This window comes from Odocoileus virginianus, chromosome 4, assembly GCF_023699985.2.
Source record: "Odocoileus virginianus isolate 20LAN1187 ecotype Illinois chromosome 4, Ovbor_1.2, whole genome shotgun sequence".
In the NCBI taxonomy this organism is placed as follows: domain Eukaryota; kingdom Metazoa; phylum Chordata; class Mammalia; order Artiodactyla; family Cervidae; genus Odocoileus; species Odocoileus virginianus.
The window spans coordinates 9,447,337-9,462,709 of NC_069677.1; the positions used below are offsets into that span (position 1 = coordinate 9,447,337).

Sequence of the window (15,373 nt, forward strand, 5' to 3'; positions counted from 1 at the left end):
TCTCAGCTATTTGTAAGGCCTCCTCAGACAACCATTTTGCCTTGTTGTATTTCTTTTTCTAGGGGGTAATTTTGGTCACTGCCTCCTGTACAATGTTGTGAACTTTATCCGTGGTTCTTTAGGCACTCTGTCTTATCAGAGCTAATCCCTTGAATCTGTTTGCCGCTTCCACTGTATAATCACTGGCATCCATTACATTACACAGAGCAATCTGTGCTAAGGTAAAAAGCATTTTTATGATGATTTGTAAATAGGTGGCTAGTGACCCATGCTATTGTGGGTACCATGAGGGTAAAGTGGGTCTGTTTTTACTCTAACTTCAGCACTTACCAGTGTCCATCTCATAGTAGATAGGCAATAGATATTTTTTGGAATAATTTTTTTAATATTGTATTATTTTTTAAAGATAATTGTTTTTTATAATAACTATTACTTTCTATATAATAATTATTAGCCCAAAGGAATGAAATGGTCTTTTAAGAATGTTTATTCACACCTTCAAAAAGTATTTGCTGCCCTAAACTCCTTTGACTTAATAGGAGATTTTAAAATGAATTTATTTTTATTATTATGCCAATGAAGTGGGCTATGGACAGCCTCCTTGTCAGTTTAACTCATGCCAAAGCATTAGAATCAAGAAATAACTTAGAAGTCATGTACCCTAATTTTACCAATGAGGCCCAAAAAGAAAATTGACTTGGTAAGGGTCCCACAAGTACAAAGCTGGGAATATCTCCCAGCTCCTATTCTGATTTTATTTCTACTACAGTAAGTCCTCTGCATATAATGAATTCCGTCCCAAGTCCAGTTTACCCGTAAGCCTAACAAAGCTAGCCTAGGTACCCATCTAACACAATTAGCTATATAATACTATTGCAATAGGTTTGTAATACTTTTCATGCAAATAACATATAAAAAATAAACACAGAAAACATCTTTAATACTATAGTAGTATTAAAGTACTTGAAAAGTACAGTGGTACAGTACAACAGCTGGCATACAGGGCCAGGTTTGCATCTTGGAAAGTTCACAGCTTGAAGATTCCTATGTTGGGGACTTACTGTACATTCTGCTCCTTCATTGTACTTTTTGTTTGTTCTTGCTAATCAGCCCTAAATGAGTACATGCCCATTTTTACCATTTCATGCCTCTAGTCTTTGACTTTGCTTATCACTTCCTCCAGGCCTTGCCAACAGGTTTTTATCAAGCAAACACTGTGTGCCCTATTCATTAAGAAAGCTCTAGAATGAGTGGACTGCCATTCTTCTAGGGCTTATTGCATACTCTTCTAGAGTTTATTGCAATAAACAGATGTATATAATATACCTGGAGAGCTTATACGAGATAGTAGATATTAAGTGCTAGATTGCAGAACAGATTTTAAATGCTGCTCTGGTGTCCTGAAACGGGTTCCTTTTGGCTTTACACATATCTCTTTCTAGTTTCACAGTTAGTCTTGTTACTTTGGTACCTAGACATCTGCCATGGTGAGGGTTTTTGGCAAAAGCTACAAATCGGGGCTTTTCCCCACCAGCCCCCTCCCGAGCATTCAGAGAAAGGAAAAGTAGTGTAGGTTAGGGTTATCTACTGAAGGCTTCATTGAAACAAAAGGGATGGGAGAGTGACATGAACAAAGGTGGGGGCAGTAATGAGTACAGAAAGGGTGTTGGAGGAGAAAGGGCAGTAGGGAGAAAGGATTATCTTGGATTGCAGGAGGTAATAGAAGATAAAGTATGGTCTCTGAGGATTTTAACCAGATGATTTTGGACAAAAAAGAAACCTTCAAGCAAAAGTCATTAAAAAACATTTTTGGAAAATTAACATGGTAGCTGCTACCTGTGAAAATATTACTGTAATCCGTGGGTGGAGTAATGATGGAAATGATAAAAAAGGAATTTATCTAGGAAGTGTTTTGAAGAAACTATTTGTATGACTTTGAGACGTAGAGTAATGTAAGAAAGGACATAGAGACTAAAGTTTTTGAGTGTGGAGGACTGAAGGAATATTGCCCCATTGTCAGAAATAAGAGAGTTGGGAAGGAATTTGGCATTTGGGAAATTTGGGAGTTTGGCAGAGAGGATGGTGCACTATTGAGTAGGAGATGGCATTGAGTTATAGGTGAGGATGGAACCTCTCAATTAAAGACCTGAAGACAAAGGAAGAGTAGAGTTAGAGAAATATATGAGAGCCATCAGTTTTGAGCTGATTATTAAAACAGAATAGAGGAGCCCTCCATAAGTAGAGCGAAATAGAGGCAAAGACTGAACCTTGGAGGCCTGACATAGTGTAAACAATAGGAAGTGGCAGAGGATATTAAAGAAAGTAGTTCACAGAGATCAGAGATAAAGGGGGAAAACATGGCAGTGTAATGAACAGGAGGACTGAGTCCTTGTAGAAGGATGAGATCAAAGCTGGGAAGAGGAGAGTCTAATAAGCTAGTGATAAGATTCCAAAAGACCTATTCATATGACTAGAAAAAGATCACTAATCTACAGCAACTTTAGTAAATGAGTGGGGGAAGGAACATTGTAGTTAACGTGTGGTGATGGGGTCAGGGTAATAAATACATGCCACTTATTCAGTCACTTGAACTATGAAAGGAAGGAGATGGTATTTTATTTATAGGAGCTGTTGAAAACAAGTGAATGTTTTGTTCAAGATAGTGGACCCTCAGTGCCACTGTAGTATAATGTGTCAGGAATTCTCGTCAGCTACCAGTAGATGTGTAAATTGATTCAGCCTTTCTGGAAAGCAGTTTGTTAAACATATATTAAGAATCTTGAGGGTGGACCTAGAGATTATCATACTAGGTGAAGTAAGTCAGAGAAAGACAAATATGATATCACTCATGTGGAATCTAATTTTTTAAAAAAGTACAAATGTTATTTCCAAAACAGAAGCAGACTTATAGATATCAACAACACACTTAGGGTTATCGAAGGGAAATGTTGGAGGGAGGGATAAATCAGGAGTTTTGGAATGAGCACACGCACCCTACTGTATTTAAGATAGATAACCAACAAGGACCTACTGTATAGTACAGGGAACTCTACCCAGTATTCTGTGATAACCTATATGAGAAAAGGGTCTAAAAGAAATACACACACACACACACACATATGTATAACTGAATCACTTTGCTGTACAGTGGAACTAACACAACATTGTAAATCAAGTATACTCCAATAAAATTAAAATATTAAAAAAAAGAATCAAAAAATGGGCCAAAGAACTCAACAGACATTTCTCCAAGGAAGACATACAGATGGCTAACAAACACATGAAAAGATGCTCAACATCACTCATTATCAGAGAAATGCAAATCAAAACCACAATGAGGTACCATTATACGCCAGTCAGGATGGCTACTATCCAAAAGTCTACAAGCAATAAATGCTGGAGAGGGTGTGGAGAAAAGGGAACCCTCTTACACTGTTGGTGGGAATGCAAATTAGTACAGCCACTATGGAAAACAGTGTGGAGATTTCTTAAAAAGCTGGAAATAGAACTGCCATATGACCCAGCAATCCCACTTCTGGGCATACACACCAAGGAAACCAGATCTGAAAGAGCCACGTGCACCCCAATGTTCATCGCAGCACTGTTTATAATAGCCAGGACATGGAAGCAACCCAGATGCCCATCAGCAGACGAATGGATGAGGAAGCTGTGGTACATATACACCATGGAATATTACTCAGCCATTAAAAAGAATTCATTTGAATCAGTTCTAATGAGATGGATGAAACTGGAGCCCATTATACAGAGTGAAGTAAGCCAGAAAGATAAAGACCATTACAGTATACTAACACATATATATGGAATTTAGAAAGATGGTAACGATAACCCTATATGCAAAACAGAAAAAGAGACTCAGATGTATAGAACAGACTTGTGGACTCTGGGAGGAGGCGAGGGTGGGATGTTTCAAGAGAACAGCATTGAAACATGTATATTATTTAGGGTGAAACAGATCACCAGCCCAGGTTGGGTGCATGAGACAAGTGCTCGGGCCTGGTGCACTGGGAAGACCCAGAGGGATCGGGTGGAGAGGGAGGTGGGAGGGGGGACCGGGATGGGGAATACATGTAAATCCATGGCTAATTCATTTCAATGTATGACAAAAACTACTGTAATGATGTAAAGTAATTAGCCTCCAACTAATAAAAATAAATGGAAAAAAAATAAAAAAGAATCTTAAAAGCGTTCATGTCCTTTAACCATTGTATCGTTTAGTCCTCCACCACCAGGATTCTATATAAGAAAATAACCAGAAATACCATTAAAGATTCTGTAGAAAACTATTGATGCTTTTGAACTTTGGTGTTGGAGAAGACTCTTGAGAGTCCCTTGGACTGCAAGGAGATCTATCTAGTCCATCCTAAAGGAAATGAGTTCTGGCTGTTCATTGGAAGGACTGATGTTGAAGCTGAAACTGATGTTGAAGCTGAAACTCCAATGTTTTGGCCACCCAGTGTGAAGAGCTGACTCATTGGAAAAGACCCTGATGTTGGGAAAGATTGAAGGCAGGAGGAGAAGGGGACGACAGAGGATGAGATGGCTGGATGGCATCACTGACTCAATGAACATGAGTTTGGGTAGACTCCGGGAGTTGGTGATGGACAGGGAGGCCTAGCGTGCTGCGGTTCACGGGGTCGCAAAGAGTCGGATACGACTGAGCGACTGAACTGAACTGAATTCATTGGAATATTTGTAATAGTGAAAAATGGGAAATAAATCCAGCTATAGAGAATGATTGAATTCAGTTTATATCCATTGGATGTTATGCAGTATCAGAAGTATTTTTTAATTAATGTCTTGGTTAAGTGTGACATAAGCAAGATATGGAATTATCTGGAAATGGGAAATGTGTATGTTATGTATAAGTATAGGAAGACATCTGGGAAAAAATACACCAAGTTGTTATCCCCAGGTGGTGTGATTATGGCTGCTTTTGTTTTTCTTCATGTGTATTTTTAGTTTCCCAAATTTTCTGTTATGAGCAAGCGTTACTTTTATAATATGACGATTTTTTTTTGGTTTGTTTAAGAGTGGGGAGACAGTGTTTGGCAAGAAAAAGGCAGTGGAAAAGAAAGATCTAGAGGTTATGAGAATTTTGGTACAGCATCTCTCAGCAAGAATGATCACAGATGGAACAGTTCAGAATGAAGGAAGAATTGTGTGGATGGATGAAACACAGGTGCAGAGGTAGGGAATCTGTTCTGTCACAAAACCTATTTAGGTCGACAGCTGAGGTAGAGAGAATTTCAAATAGCCACTGCTGGGAGTGGGCTGGGATGTTGATGGGAGGATAAATGATTACCAAGGAGTAGCCCCTTATCACTGATATTTGGCCACCCACCAGATACATGGATACTTTTTTTCCATAGAGTCACGGCCCACCCCCCCCCAACCCCTCCCGCCACCTCAGCTTAAAAACTGGCCAGGTTCCAAAGGTTTATTTATAAATCTGTTTTTTGAACTTTAATATTTTTTTCCATAAAAGTAACATTTCAAATGGTAATTACAGTTCTAGCCAGCCCACAAAACTTATGATGCCATTGTGTCTTGCTCATTTTTTCCTTACTAGTATTTTCACATCTGTTAGTTTCTTTCCATTGATACCTGTAAGTATCCTCTTTCCTTTACAAACCCACTTGAACTTGTGACACCACTTAAGAGGTTTCCACATTTATGTCTACCCACTTCTGCTCCCTTTATCCTGCTTCTCCCATACTCCTAGCCAGTCCTGCATTCTGCACTCAGATTTATCTGCCAGACTCACCATGGTTAGTTTTCGTTTCCTACTCAAAACTGCTTTTCCTGTTCCCCAAAATCTTTTTGGGGTTTGGCAGACAAAAGGACTGTCACTGTGGAGGAGCATGGATAAGCACAAAGTGCTGAACCAGAGTGCATTATGCCAGTATCATCACTTAAGTTCTCAGCACTAGAACATCAGCATGTCAGCAGTAAGGCTTGTGAGCACTGGTTGCCTGGCAGCCAGATCCAAAATTCTATGTCACATACAAGAATAGGGCAAATCAGTGTTTGAAGCCAGAAGAAATCCATCATTTGTCAGAATAGTTGCAGCCATGAGATACCAAGTTGTTAAGGTCTCATCTCTGAAAAAGCTCAGAGCATGTTGATGTTTCAGTCTTTTTCATTTGTTTTGTTGTGCTCAGCTTTTAGGGCAGCCTAGCTTTGCTTCCAATGTAAAAACCAAATCAGTGGTTCTCTATTCTAAATGAGCTCAGGGTGGGAATAAGAGTTCCAGTTTCTCTGTGTGATATAATTACACTACCTTATTCTTCTTTATAGTAGGTCTACTGAGCAGCTACAAACATTTGACATATGACTTTATCATAATATAAAATGTATTGACAAGATAGTTTACATGTAGGAACTGTGCCATCCTCAGGATAAACATACATTTAGTTTTTTCCACTTGAGACTTAAAATTGACTCTGATTCACAAAACAAACTTTCAGAGTTCCTTCCTCAGACTTGCCATTTCCTATCACAGCAAACATTTCAGGACAAGCAGTATCCTATTTCAGTTCAGGAAGGATTAAATAGGCATTTGTGGGCTAGCATGAGAACCGGCTAAGTATCTAGATAAAATAAATCTTTCCATGGGACACGAAAAAGGAACATTGTTTCCTTGTAAATAATTTGAGAATGAGAATGTTTTTGATTTCCACAATGAAATTTTAGTAACTCGTCCATTTTATGAGCCTTTTTTTATTATTTCTTTTTATATATGGTTGATTTACCATGTGTTAGTTTCAAACATACAGCAAAGTGATTCAGTTGTACATATATATATGTATATATGTTATTTTTCATATTCTTTTCTTTTATAGGTTATTCAGTTCAGTTCAGTCGCTCAGTCATGTCCGACTCTTTGCGATCCCATGAATCGCAGCACGCCAGGCCTTCCTGTCCATCACCAACTCCCGGAGTTTACTCAAACTCATGCCCATCGAGTCGGTGATGCCATCCAACCATCTCATCCTCTGTTGTCCCCTTCTCCTCCTGCCCCCAATCCCTCCCAGCATCAGGGTCTTTTCCAATGAGTCAACTCTTCGCATGAGGTGGCCAAAGTACTGGAGTTTCAGCTTCAGCATCAGTCCTTCCAGTGAACATCCAGGACTGATTTCCTTCAGGATGGACTGGTTGGATCTCCTTGCAGTCCAAGGGACTCTCAAGAGTCTTCTCCAACACCACAGTTCAAAAGCATCAATTTTTCGGCACTCAGCTTTCTTCACAGTCCAACTCTCACATCCATACATGACCACTGGAAAAACCATAGCCTTGACCAGAAGGACCTTTGTTGGCAAAGTAATGTCTCTGCTTTTTAATATTCTGTCTAGGTTGGTCACAACTTTGCTTCCAAGGAGTAAGCGTCTTTTTAACTTCATGGCTGCAGTCACCATCTGCAGTGATTTTGGAGCCCAAAAAAATAAAGTCTGACACTGTTTCCACTGTCTCCCCATCTATTTCCCATGAGGTGATGGGACCAGATGCCATGATCTTAGTTTTCTGAATGTTGAGCTTTAAGCCAACTTTTTCACTCTCCTCTTTCACTTTCATCAAGAGGCTTTTTAGTTCCTCTTCACTTTCTGCCATAAGGGTGGTGTCATCTGCATATCTGAGGTTATTGATATTTCTCCCGGCAGTCTTGATTCCAGCTTGTGCTTCTTCCAGCCCAGTGTTTCTCATGATGTACTCTGCATATAAGTTAAATAAGCAGGTTGACAATATACAGCCTTGACGTACTCCTTTTCCTATTTGGAACCAGTCTGTTGTTCCATGTCCAGTTCTAACTGTTGCTTCCTGACCTGCATACAGCTTTCTCAAGAGGCAGGTCAGGTGGTCTGGTATGCCCATCTCTTTCAGAATTTTCCACAGTTTATTGTGATCCACACAGTTAAAGGCTTTGGTGTAGTCAATAAAGCAGAAATAGATGTTTTTCTGGAACTCTCTTGCTTTTTTGATGATCCAGCAGATATTGGCAATTTGATCCTGGTTCCTCTGCCTTTTCTAAAACCAGCTTGAACATCTGGAAGTTCACGGTTCACGTATTGCTAAAGCTTGACTCAGAGAATTTTGAGCATTACGTTACTAGCGTGTGAGATGAGTGCAATTGTGCAGTAGTTTGAGCATTCTTTGGGATTGCCTTTCTTAGGGATTGGAATGAAAACTGACTTTTTCCAGTCCTGTGCCCACTGCTGAGTTTTCCAAATTTGCTGGCATATTGAATGCAGCACTTTGACAGCATCATCTTTCAGGATTTGAAATAGCTCAACTGGAATTCCATCACATCCACTAGCTTTGTTCGTAGTAATGCTTTCTAAGGCCCACTTGACTTCACATTCCAGGATGTCTGTCTCTAGGTGAGTGATCACACCATTGTGATTATCTGGGTCGTGAAGATCTTTTTTGTATAGTTCTTCTGTGTATTCTTGCCACCTTTTCTTAATATCTTCTGCTTCTGTTAGGTCCATACCATTTCTGTCCTTTATTGAACCCATCTTTGCGTGAAATGTTACCTTGGTATCTCTAATTTTCTTGAAGAGATCTCTAGTCTTTCCCATTCTGTTGTTTTCCTCTGTTTCTTTGCATTGATCACTGAGGAAGGCTTTCTTATCTCTCCTGGCTATTCTTTGGAACTCTGCATTAAAATTTGAATATCTTTCCTTTTCTCCTTTGCTTTTCACTTCTCTTCATTTCTCCGCTATTTGTAAGGCCAAGATATCAAATATAGTTCCCTGTGCTGTACAGAAGTTCCTTGCTTTTTATCTATTTTGTTTGTAATAGTGTGTATCTGTTAATCCCAAACTCCTAATTTATCCCTCCTCCACCCTTTCCCCTTTGGTAACTGAAAGTTTGTTTTCTATGTCTGTGAGTCTGTTTCTGTTTTGTAAATATATTCATTTGTATTGTTTTTAAGATTCCACATAGAAGTGATGTCATATGATTGTCTTTCTCTGTCTTATTCACTTAGTATAATAATCCCGAGTTTGCTCCATGTTACTGAGAGTGGCTTTGTATCGTTGAAAAGAGGGATTTTGAACACAGCTAGAGACATATGTGTTTAACTCTGCAGGTGTACCTTGCTCATTCTTGTAGCCTTTGTTCAAAAGGGACTCCAGCTAGTTGTGCTGAAGAGCAGTTCTTAAACATGGCAGTGCATTAGAATCACTTAGAAAATCTTTCTAAAGAATACTAATACCATCTCATTAGAACTGATTCAAATGAATTCTTTTTAATGGCTGAGTAATATTCCATGGTGTATATGTACCACAGCTTCCTCATCCATTCGTCTGCTGATGGGCATCTGGGTTGCTTCCATGTCCTGGCTATTATAAACAGTGCTGTGATGAACATTGGGGTGCACGTGTCTCTTTCAGATCTGGTTTCCTTGGTGTGTATGCCCAGAAGTGGGATTGCTGGGTCATATGGCAGTTCTATTTCCAGCTTTTTAAGAAATCTCCACACTGTTTTCCGTAGTGGCTGTACTAATTTGCATTCCCACCAACAGTGTAAGAGGGTTCCCTTTTCTCCACACCCTCTCCAGCATTTATTGCTTGTAGACTTTTGGATAGCAGCCATCCTGACTGGCGTATAATGGTACCTCGTTGTGGTTTTGATTTGCATTTCTCTGATAATGAGTGATGTTGAGCATCTTTTCATGTGTTTGTTAGCCATCTGTATGTCTTCCTTGGAGAAATGTCTGTTGAGTTCTTTGGCCCATTTTTTGATTGGGTAATTTATTTAATGAGATGGATAAAACTGGAGCCCATTATACAGAGCGAAGTAAGCCAGAAAGATAAAGACCATTACAGTATACTAACACATATATATGGACTTTAGAAAGATGGTAACTATAACCCTATATGCAAAACAGGAAAAGAGACTCAGATGTATAGAACAGACTTGTGGACTCTGGGAGAAGGCGAGGGTGGGATGTTTCAAGAGAACAGCATTGAAACATGTATATTATCTAGGGTGAAACAGATCACCAGTCCAGGTTGGGTGCATGAGACAAGTGCTCGGGCCTGGTGCACTGGGAAGACCCAGAGGGATTGGGTGGAGAGGGAGGTGGGAGGGGGGACCGGGATGGGGAATACATGTAAATCCATGGCTAATTCATTAAAATGTATGACAAAAACTACTGCAATGATGTAATTAGCCTCCAACTAATAAAAATAAATGGAAAAAAAAAAAAAGAATACTAATACCAGAGTCCTGTTCACAGAAATTGGGATTTAATTGATCCGGGATGGCCCTGTTGGTTGGTTTTTTTTGTTTGTTTTTCTGTGTTGATTCCAGTATACAGAGTTTGAAATCCATCTTTCTCAAATTTTAGTGTGCGTAAACATCACTTGAAGGGCTTGTGAAAACATTTTTCTAGTCATCACCCCAGGAGATTCTAATTTTGGGTTGGTGTCTGAGAAGTATTTCCAAGAAGCTCCCAGCTGAGGCTGAATAGCACTATTACAGACTTTAGAGTATGTGGTATTGGTTTCCATGTGTCCAGCACAAAATATGTACGTGTCAAAATATTGAATGAATGTGGCTATTTGCTTCTTGAAATAAAACGTTCGTGTGAATGACTTGGATACCTCATTAAAAATACAGATTCAAATTCTGTAGGTCTGTGGTGGAGCTGAAAGTCTGCACTTGTAACAAGATCACAGGAGATGGCAACAACATTTGAAAATAGCAGAGTATGACAAGATATATATCATCATGTGTCATTTTCTCATCTCAGTTTCACCAAGGTACCCTAGGCAGATGACCTTCACCTGCGCGTCTTTGGTCTACCCTGAATTGGGCACATTTCCTATTATACTCCATTTCTTTCCTTTTCTGTCCTATTCCAAAAGCATACTGGAGTTCAAATGAGTGAGACTGACATTTTTATAGAGATTGCATCAAATCTTCTCTAATTTTTAAAATACTTAATATTAAGTAAATATACATTTGTTCATAGTTTGTATAAAGTAAAAACAATAAGATATAATTAAGCCCATGTTTAATAGCATTTTTATTTAAAATAATTTTATTTACAGAAAAGTCACAAAGATAGTACAGAATTCTGTGTACTGCTTACCCAATTACCTCTAATTTTATCATTTTACATAACCCACAATACATTTGTCATTACTAAGAAATTAACATTGGTGCTTTGCTATCCACTGAAGGAGAGGCTTCCTTTGCTTCTCACTAGTTATTCTGCTGATGTCCATTTTCTATTCCAGGATCCAATCCAGTATACCATGTTGAGTTTAGCTATCATATCTCCATAGATATGGTCTGTTATGGTTTCTGATCTGTGATGATTTCCACATTCTTTGATTTTCATGGTCTTGCCAGTTTTGAGGAACACTTGTCAGATATTTTGTGAGATATCTCTCAGTTTGGTTTTGCTTGATGGTTTCTCATGATAAGACTAAGATTATGGGTTTTGGGAAAGAATAAATAGCGCAGAGGTAAAGTGCCCTTCTCATCACATCGTACTAGACAGTGTGATTTATTAATATGCACATAGTTTATTATTGGACACATTCTTTAATGGATGGACTCATATATTTTTTACCTTGCTATAATCCATTACTGTGTTATTTACTTTGTTGTTCAAATTATTCCAGTTTAGGCTTTATCAGATCAACTTCCATGTCCCTTTACAGGCCCCCATTGTATTGATTTTTGAACGCTACTTTCTGGCATTCCAGGATATTCCAGACTCATCTTGTATTTTCTCTACCCCCACATAGAATCAGCCAGTTTTCTCCAGGGAGCCTGGGTTCCTTTTATTGGATAATGGTATTTAGACACCAAGATTTGGTCAGTGAGTATGCTTATTGCTACTTAAGTGTCATTGATTCCAGGCCTTAGTGGGCACAGCTAGGAAATACATGTGTGTACTAAGCCATGTGTACACACATATTTATGTCTCTGTCTCTCTCATGTCTGTTATCTATATATATGTACACATACATGTATACACATATATATATGTACTAAGGATACTCATACTGAGTTCTCTGACTAATCCAGCACCACGTTCTTTCTAGCCTTCCACCCTTGCTTTTGGAACTTCTTTCTTTGACAATGAGAAACCTGGCTGTCATTATCTACCATTTAGTTACTTACTTGTTCAATCCTGGTATATACTTGTAGTCATGCATTTTTAATAGAATTGGATACATTTGTCAGAGTCTGCATTCCATCCTGGGAATCACCCAGTCTCCTGGTTGATATTTTTAAATGTGCATATATTAAAGTTGTTTGTGATGTACAGTTTTAGGGGTTTTGTCAATAAAATGCCATGATTTTATTTTTAAGCAGATCATTGGCAAACTTCATACCTAGCAACATACTTGCAACAGACCTGGCAGCTGATCTTGACACAGGTTCTAGTGTGTGTGAAAGTCGCTCAATTGTGTCTGACTCTGACTATACTGTCCATGGAATTCTCCAGGCCAGAATACTGGAGTGGGTAGCCAGTTCCCTTCTCCAGGGGATCTTCCCAACCCAGGGATCAAGCCCAGGTCTCCTGCATTACAGGCGGATTCTTTACCAGCTGAGCCACCAGGGAAGCCCTCACACAGGTTAAGAAACACTAAATAATCTTATAAAAGCCTCTTTCTCCACCAGCATTCACTGAACCTTCATTTATCATCACTGATTCTCAGAGATTGGTCATATTCTAGGTAACATCATTGACCGTTATCTCCAGGAGAGTCTTGAATGATTCTGAGGGGGAAGAAAAAAGCATGCCCACTGCTCTGCACTGCCCATCATGGGGTTGAAATGAAAGGAAAGGACAACAGGACAGAAGTCAGTACTTGAATCAGACTCATTGAGGCTGACCCACTAAAGCCTCCAGGGAGCAGTAATAACTCTAATGCACTGATTTACAAATTGTGGACCCCCAGACCAACAGGATTGGCATCACCTGGGAAATTGTCGGAAATGCAAATTCTCAGACTCCTCATACACTTACTGAATCAGAAACTCTGGAAACGGGGTCTGGCAGAATGTGTTAGAAGTCCTCTGGGTGATTGTGTTGCATACTAAAACTTAAGGACAGCTACTCTTAAGATTAACAAGCCATTTGCCAGTCAGAGCTTTCCAGGCACAATGAGGCTTCACTTTCTGCTAAGGCCCTGGGGACACAGTTTGGTCAGCCAGGGACAGGCTGCTAGTGAAGCCAGAGGGTTAAGGAACTGTTTTTCTTTTGGGTTTTTTGTTTGTTTTTAATTGTGATCCACCAGAGGATGGAAAATTTTTGGCTTGGATGTCTGGGGCAATAAATTCTTATCTCTTTGAGATAGAAAAGTAGTCTTAATAATTATACTAAAACTTTTATGCTTCAATTTTATTGTAGTTGCAAAATAAGTACCAAAATCACATCAAGACTTCACATATTTTTTTAAGTGATGCTGGGTTTTTTTAAAATTATTTTTTCCAATAGTCTGTTGTTTCTAGTTGTATAATATTATGTTTATTTATGCTTTAATACCATTTATACCTTAGGGAGAGAAAAATTACTGGCATCCAATGTGAAGTTGTAGTAACAAAAGGTTGGGAGATAGTTTCTGACCTAGGTAAACCTCTCATGAGTCCCTGTTCTTCACCTCCATCCCAGGTGTGTCTGTAACCCCAAGGCCTGCTCTCTTTTCATTATTCCTCTATTCTGGCCATGCTGGCCGCCTCGTTGAGTCCTTGGAACCACTTTAGGGCCTTTGGACTTACTACTGTTTCTGTTTGGAGTATCTACCTGCATGCTAGCTCCCTGACTTCCTTCATGGCATTCTCATAGAGAACTTCTCTTACTGCCCTATGTAAAATCTCACACACACCACATTTTAAGCACACAAACACTTTGTTTCCCCTTTATTTTTTCTCTCTGGCATTTTCTATCTAACTATATATATATTTTTTTTTTTTCCCCCTTCCTCCAGTAGAATATAAGCGCATCTGGCATAAAGTTTTATCTGTTTTTTATATTACCTAGAACAATACCTGACTAGTACATTTGTTGAATGAATAACTGTCTCCAAACGTGTGTTTGTGTGACTTACAGTAAGTAGGTGTACTTGGTAACATTTTTGCTTTAACCTGAACTGACTTTGTTTTGGGGGGCTCCAAAATCACTGCAGATGGTGATTGCAGCCATGAAATTAAAAGACGCTTACTCCTTGGAAGGAAAGTTATGACCAACCTAGACAGCATATTAAAAAGCAGAGACATTACTTTGTCAACAAAGGTCTGTCTAGTCAAGGCTATCGTTTTTCCAGTAGTCATGTATGGATGTGAGAGTTGGACTATAAAGAAAGCTGAGTGCAGAAGAATTGATGCTTTTGGACTGAAGACTCTTGAGAGTCCCTTGGACTGCAAGGAGATCCAACCAGTCCATCCTAAAGGAAATCAGTCCTAAATATTCATTGGAAGGACTGATGCTGAAGCTGAAGTTTCAATACTTTGGCCACCTGATGCTAAGACCTGACTCTTTTGAAAAGACCCTGATGCTGGGAAAGATTGAGGGCAGGAGGAGAAGGGGATGACAGAGGATGAGATGGACATGGGTTTGGGTGGACTCCAGGAGTTGGTGATGGACAGGGACACCTGGCATGCTGTGGTTCATGGGGTTGCAAAGAGTTGGACACGACTGAGCGACTGGACTGAACTGAACTGAAGAGCTAAGCGGCAGTTTGTCTTTTATTCTTCTAAACTGTCTCTGTTCTGTTTTTCTAAACTTACTCTGTTCTAATTAAGAGGGATGGGAAAGGATGATACCTAAGGAGATAATTATTGGTTCTTTTTCTGTTTCGTCTTTAGACAGTAGAGCTCATTGTCAGTTAACTTGGTTCCTTTCTGTCTCGGTACCTGCCAGAAGGGGATAGGACAGGATGGTGTGGGAAGGGACCTTATAGGTCACATTAAACTAGTGGTCCTCTGGGGAACATGAAAAAGTCCTGAAGATGGATGGTGGTGGTGTGTGCGTGCTCACTCATGTCCAATTCTCTGTGAACCCCATGGACTGCAGCCTGCCAGGCTCTTCTGCCCATGGGATTTCCCAGGCAACAATACAGGGGTCGGTTGCCATTTCCTCCTCCAGTGGATCTTCCTGACCCAGGGATCAAACCCCTGTCTCCTACACTGGAGGGCAAATTCTTTACCACTGAGCCAGCAGGGAAGCCCCGGATGGTGATGATGGTGGCAAAACAATGTGAGTGTACTTAATGCCATAGCACTGTACACTTAAAAGTGGTTAAAATAGTAAATTTTGTGTTATATGTTTTTTGCCATAGCTTAAAAAAAAAAAAAAAAAAAAAAACAGTAGTTCTCAAAGTGTGGT

At 39.5% G+C, this 15,373-nt stretch overlaps 2 protein-coding genes across 4 annotated transcripts in view; one reads left to right on the top strand and one right to left on the bottom strand.

Annotated features, from left to right (window-relative positions):
- MIX23 (mitochondrial matrix import factor 23) overlaps window positions 1-5,943 on the bottom strand; it is a 48,829-nt gene extending 42,886 nt beyond the window's left edge. For 2 of the 3 annotated variants that reach the window (XM_020908130.2, XM_020908128.2), the window contains exon 1: window positions 5,786-5,942. In XM_020908130.2, coding sequence (XP_020763789.1) covers window positions 5,786-5,884 — 99 coding nt within the window. In that variant the 5' untranslated portion in view covers window positions 5,885-5,942. Of the gene's footprint in view, window positions 1-5,785 lie in introns of all 3 variants that reach the window. The other variant, XM_020908129.2, reaches the window with a different exon arrangement.
- The window catches only part of FAM162A (family with sequence similarity 162 member A), a 40,505-nt gene that overhangs the window by 4,547 nt on the left and 20,585 nt on the right, over window positions 1-15,373 (top strand). The gene's annotated exons all lie outside the window — the stretch shown is intronic.